The 2,951-nt window shown below is 33.4% G+C and overlaps 1 protein-coding gene across 2 annotated transcripts in view; it reads right to left on the reverse strand.

The window, feature by feature from the left end:
- Nucleotides 1-860: 860 nt before the first annotated feature.
- LOC111625734 (peptidase M20 domain-containing protein 2-like) overlaps nucleotides 861-2,951 on the reverse strand; it is a 10,674-nt gene continuing 8,583 nt past the window's right edge. For both annotated transcript variants that reach the window (XM_023368956.1, XM_023368964.1), the window contains exons 5-7: nucleotides 2,626-2,767; nucleotides 2,308-2,556; nucleotides 861-2,242 (exon numbers count right to left, since the gene is read on the reverse strand). In XM_023368956.1, coding sequence (XP_023224724.1) covers nucleotides 1,953-2,242; nucleotides 2,308-2,556; nucleotides 2,626-2,767 — 681 coding nt within the window. In that variant the 3' untranslated portion in view covers nucleotides 861-1,952. The remainder of the gene's footprint in view (nucleotides 2,243-2,307; nucleotides 2,557-2,625; nucleotides 2,768-2,951) is intronic.

A 2,951-nucleotide genomic window follows, 5' to 3' on the forward strand; every position in this document is an offset into this window, starting at 1 on the left:
TTTTATCATTAGGTATTATTATAATAATAGACAGATGTCATCGTTTCTCGAAATACAATATCTTTTTTATTTCGCTGTCGATAGCCCGACACGTGTTCCGCAGCCATCTTGTATTTTCTCGCGCGCGTGGGATTGTGGGATCTCTCGTATGACTGGACCTAGTTTCAAGAACTCTCTTGAGTCGATCGCGATTAAATCTCGTTTCAGTCGAGATTGAAACGGTCGATGGAGGTTGCACCATGGCGAACGGGGTATAAGGCTCTAGTTTAGTAGTGTTACAGAGTATAATACGTATTTTTTAATATATTTTTTAAAAGAAACAAAACCACCGAGAAATGTTACGTGTGTTTAACAACGGGTTCGGAAAACTTTGAAAATGTTAACAACGGGTTCGGCCGAACCTGTGCGAACCCGCTGAATATCACCACTGAATGGAATGAATAATTTGTAACGAATGTTTTTGAGGCAACCGTAATTGTAAGACCTGGGCCAAATGGCTCTACAATAGGGTCTTTATTATTTACTGTATATTATTATAATCAATACATTCCTATTTCATTCACTTATTTATATTTTATTTCTTAAGTTTCAGTCGTATTATTTTGCTCCTTAAATTTTAAATAAATTTTTCCAATACAAAATGAATGCCTAATTATTAATCTCATACAAAGTGGCATCTTAATTATATATCTTTATGCCAAATTCCTCAATTTAATTAATTAATAATTCATTTATTTCTAGCCCGAAAATTATTCGATACAGAGATGTGTTTGGTTAAATTCGAGAGATAACAATCGAATAAAAATACTCAATAAAATTAATTTTATGCAATTATTTATTTTTTTTAAATATAAGCACAGCATTTGCATCGAATGTCCAGAATAATATTCATAATTTATTATTATAAATTGATAAAATTATTTATTCACAGTAATCACCAAAGGTACAGGCTTTCTGGCAACATACGTCTGCTACGTCTGCCTTTTTTTCTCGATTAGAAGATTCTTTTTGAAGTGAATATCCGAATGATATGGTCCTTTTAGTGTTCACGGAGTGGAAAGACCCAATAATGGAAAAATACATTTCGTAGATTTTTGTGATTTCTTGTTCATCGTCCATACTTGACATGCAAATATACAGGGTTGTTGAAATTAAATTTCCCCAACTGAGAGTGCTCTGTAAAATGTTCTACTGCTCGAATTGAAACAACATTTGGACAACAGGTATTTCAGACGATACGCTCGCCATTTGTTAAATTTAAATTTCTCGTACAAGAAGTCACCGATAAGTAGTAGGTAGCTATGCAAATCACAGTTACAAATGTTCAATATGTGATCCATTCTCAAAAGCATGTTTCCCACTTCTGAATGCATGAGTTCCCTTTAATCACGAGAACATGCTTTAGATCTGATACAAATACGCATCGTTCACATTAGACCTGATATTTGGAATAATCCCATAGCCAGAAGTCATATGGGGTAAAATCAGGTAAACAACAAAGCCAAGCTGTTGGGAAGTAACGATTAATCACCCGTTAATCCCTGAAAGTCTGCCTTAACACACGTTGAACAGAGCGAGGGACGTGAGATGGTGCAACATCATTGATGAATATGGTATCTTGAAATCTTTCTTGGAGCTCTGAGATCAAAAAGTCGTTAGCATGTTAAGATACCGTTCTCCAATAATAAACACAGGTTCGTACCTATCACCCCATTAGAGTTCAGTGTTTATGCGAGTGCGGATTAAAGACAGAGTAAACATTATAGGAAATGTGTGAAATAGCTGACAATTGTATTGCTATAACTTATTGTCTTTTGTGTTTTAATAATAGTACATCTGCTTTTGGATACGAAAATATATGAGATGAAATATTTTATATTGCAGAATAACATCTTCGTCATCAATAGGATTGAAGTTTAGAATTTTATTTTTAATTAATATTCTATGTTTAATTAAGAATTAAATACAATGTCCTTATTAAATTGTTCTTTTACTTTTAGTAAAAGACGCGATTCAGAGAAAATTTCCAATGCAGTCAGAGCCATGGATTTAGCTGCGTTTAAAGTTGGTTGCTGCGCTTCCACAGAACCAGCTGCTTCGGTAAAGGCATAAGAATGATTAGGTGCTGTTGTTCCAATCGAGAATAGTGGTTGAATACTCGGTACCATATGCGATACGTTTCCTATATCCGAAGGTGCTACGAAAGGATCATAGTTGGGATTTCCATCTTTGAATTTAACTCCTGTAAAAATTATCAAATAGGAGTTACAGTTAACGGAAAATGTATATTTCTGAATAAAATATTACCTGTTTCTTCAGCGTAGTTCTTGTAAGTATTTGCCAAAAGTTCATTGGTGATGAGATGTTCGTATCGTACTTCGGTATCGTAACTCAGTTTCACTTCACAGCCTGTAGCTTGTGCTGCAGCTAAACAGCAGTCTTCAACTCTCTTTTTCAAATCTTCCAATTCGCGGGAATTATTTGCACCAATAGCATATCTTAATTCCGTCTCATCTGGGATGATACTAGGGCTTCCGCCGCCGTTACTAATAATTCCTACGTAACATACGCAGATAAAATTATTATAAATAACGAAATGATATAAAAAAATAAAATTGAATTTACCATGTATTATGCAATTTGGTTTCGATTGTTTTCGAAGTAAAGCAATATTGTTGTAACATGTAACAGCTGCATCCAAAGCGTTTAATCCTTCCCATGGATATCCACTTGCATGCGCAGCTTTTCCAAAATAATTCACTTTTAGCTATGAAAAAGTTGTAATTATTGTATTAATTTTATGAAATAATAAATTATTAAAATAGAATTACGCCTTCAAAATGACTACTTTAGTTTCTTAACAATTCAGTATAATATTAATAATAATAATCTAAAAAGAAATATTTTGGTGAATACGAGTATACAGAACACAGTGTATAATAACTATATTT

The sequence above is a fragment of the Centruroides sculpturatus genome, unplaced genomic scaffold (assembly GCF_000671375.1).
Source record: "Centruroides sculpturatus isolate CEXI.00-Female unplaced genomic scaffold, Cexi_2.0 scaffold99, whole genome shotgun sequence".
Lineage (NCBI taxonomy): Eukaryota > Metazoa > Arthropoda > Arachnida > Scorpiones > Buthidae > Centruroides > Centruroides sculpturatus.